Source organism: Colobus angolensis, unplaced genomic scaffold (assembly GCF_000951035.1).
Source record: "Colobus angolensis palliatus isolate OR3802 unplaced genomic scaffold, Cang.pa_1.0 Scaffold8, whole genome shotgun sequence".
NCBI classification, from domain to species: domain Eukaryota; kingdom Metazoa; phylum Chordata; class Mammalia; order Primates; family Cercopithecidae; genus Colobus; species Colobus angolensis.
The window spans coordinates 16,882,933-16,885,455 of NW_012121820.1; the positions used below are offsets into that span (position 1 = coordinate 16,882,933).

Here is a 2,523-nt window from a genome sequence, read left to right on the forward strand (position 1 = left end):
CAGTTTAGCACCTTGGCTGTTTTTCTCTTCACTGGGAAGGTGCTGGCAGCCTAACGGCCTTTTAGGTTTCTTTTAGGTTTGGGGCATCTGAAACCCGGCTAAGGTGCGGCGGGTAGTGTACCTCATTCGAAGAATACCCCCAATTCACCAGACGAGACCCTAATTGCGGGTGCGGGGCCGGGCGCTCTTTCGTCCCCCCTTCCACCAGCACTACCCTCAGTTCTGCTTCTAGCCACGCCCTTTCGCGTTCACGTCCAGCGTCCCGGCAGGATTGATTGACGACGACTGGACTGCCATTGCGCCTGCGCAGGGAGCCCAAGGCTAGAGCCGCTAGGCTGCCCCTGCCCGAAGGGCTCAACTGTCAGTGAGCCTGCGCAGGAGGCTAATAGGCTGCCAATACTGCTTGGACTCCCCGCCAGGGCCCTGCTGTCAGTGCGCCTGCGCGCGGGCCAGGCGCCGAGGTTCTTGACTTTGCTGTGCTGGACGCCGGGTGTAGCCATGCAGCAAGCCGACTCCGACTCCGACCAGCCCTCCAAGCGGCCCCGTTGCGATGACAGCCCGAGAACCCCCTCAAGCACCCGTTCCGCAGAGGCAGACTGGTCCCCGGGCCTGGAACTCCATCCCGACTACAAGACATGGGGTCCGGAGCAGGTGTGCTTCTTCCTCAGGCGCGGTGGCTTTGAAGAGCCAGTGCTGCTGAAGAACATCCGAGGTAGCGGCTCCGGAGAGGCTGAGGAGCGAGGGGCGGCGACCTGGGGCGCGGGCCAGGCGCCCTAAGGGAGGGGGCCCCACGAGAGGACCCAGGCCGGGGAGCGAGCCCTGCGGCAGGAGGCGCCCGGGAGGGCGGACCTGCGCTGGGGGCGCCGAGGGAGGGAAGACCCGAGGCGGCGAAGGAAGCCCTGCGGCGGGGGTTCCCAGGAGGGCCTGCGGCATGGGGCGCGCGGGACTGACTCCCCGAGGCTGAGGAAGAAGATATGGGGTCGCCTGGGGTAGGCGATCCGTAGGATGGGAGCAGGCTGCCAGGATTGAGGACCTGGGAGGGGCAGTAATAGATTGGGATCTCACTCTGGTGGGTTTCTTCACTAACTTGTCACCCCGGCGCCGGACAGGCGAGACTCGGGTCCCTTTTTTTTTAGTTAGAAGGAGATTTTTCCCCAGACCTTGGTGGGCGGCTTGCTGTCATCCAGGCTCGCGGGACCCCTCCGCGCTAACCGCAGCTCCTTGAACACTTGCCACATCAGAGGATGTTCTGGGGCTTTTAGGTTTCTGTTTCCTCCCTGAATTGAGGCTTTCCCTGAAGGGGAAGGAACTGGCTTGGTTAATCTCTGAATTCCCGTCACCTTCCTTGGCATCCCAGTAGCGCCCGATGGGCGTGTGTTGACTGCACTTGCAGAACATGGTAAGGATCGTGTTTTGCTCTTTAAAAGCAGGTTCCCCTCCAAAATCTGAACTCTGGAGTTGTTCAGTTGACCCCTTAATCCCCAGCATGCCACAATTTGGCCACATCACCTGGAGAAGTGTTTAGGTTGAGTTTTAAGCACATTTTACTGATTCGTGTCCAAGCATCCATCCTTGTGAAGTCTGCTCAACTTTTTGAGGTGGATGTGAGATTTGACTTCTGCCTTATATCCTCTAGGTGTTCAATAGGAAGGTGGTTCTTTGGTGGTTGGGATTTGCAAATTTAGTAAATTTTTGCATTTGTTAGGTGGAGCCCTGTTTGGCTAGGTTGGAAACTGGGGTAGGAGGAACAATAGTGGTTCAGGACCTAAAGATAGCTTGAATGGGTATGGGAAATTGCATTTCTCCTTTTTTCTTTTTTTTCCCCCTTTTGCCCTTTCGTTTCCCTTCACTGCTGGGATGGATTATTGCTTTATTTTCTTTGACTAGCAACAAGTGGAGTGAAGTAGTTCCAAATTTTCTGTCTCAAAATGTGATTGGCTCTCTGTTTCAGTGGTCTGTAGATTAACTTGTTACCCTCCAGAATGATGTGTGTTCTCTTGAACCCACAACCCAGTGCTATCAAAGACACTATGTGCTTTCATTTGGTAAAAACTGACCAACTGTTCCCAATTCCTCATGTCTTACCTTCTGCTTTGTCTTGACCAAACTTGATTCAGACTTCTCTCTTCCCTTATGGGCCCCTCAACTCTTGCTTACCCCCAGATCTGAGCAGGCAGGCCCTAAAGCAGTGCAATATGCCTCCCTCTGGTCAGTTTCTTTTAAGAACTGGCTGACCACAGTAGGATGCTGTCCTGTTGGGCTACACTGCTCATTTTCCCTTGCTCATCCAGGTTCCCTTCCAAAGATTCTGCTTACTTCTGCTTGCCCATCCTTTACCATATAAAAGAAGACCATTTTTCTCTTAGATTCTTTTTTTTTGAGATGGAGTCTTGCTCTGTTGCCAGGCTGGAGTGCAGTGGTGTCATCTTGGCCCAGTGCAACCTCTAACTGCCTGGTTCAAGCGATTCTCCTGCCTCAGCCTCCCAAGTAGCTGGGATTACAGGCATGCACCACCATGCCCAG

At 54.7% G+C, this 2,523-nt stretch overlaps 1 protein-coding gene across 1 annotated transcript in view; it reads left to right on the forward strand.

Annotated features, from left to right (window-relative positions):
• The first annotated feature begins 238 nt into the window (after positions 1 to 238).
• Positions 239 to 2,523, forward strand: part of SAMHD1 (SAM domain and HD domain 1) — a 57,144-nt gene continuing 54,859 nt past the window's right edge. The window contains exon 1 of the mRNA XM_011929092.1: positions 239 to 712. Within this exon, the coding sequence (XP_011784482.1) occupies positions 499 to 712 (214 nt within the window). The 5' untranslated portion in view covers positions 239 to 498. The remainder of the gene's footprint in view (positions 713 to 2,523) is intronic.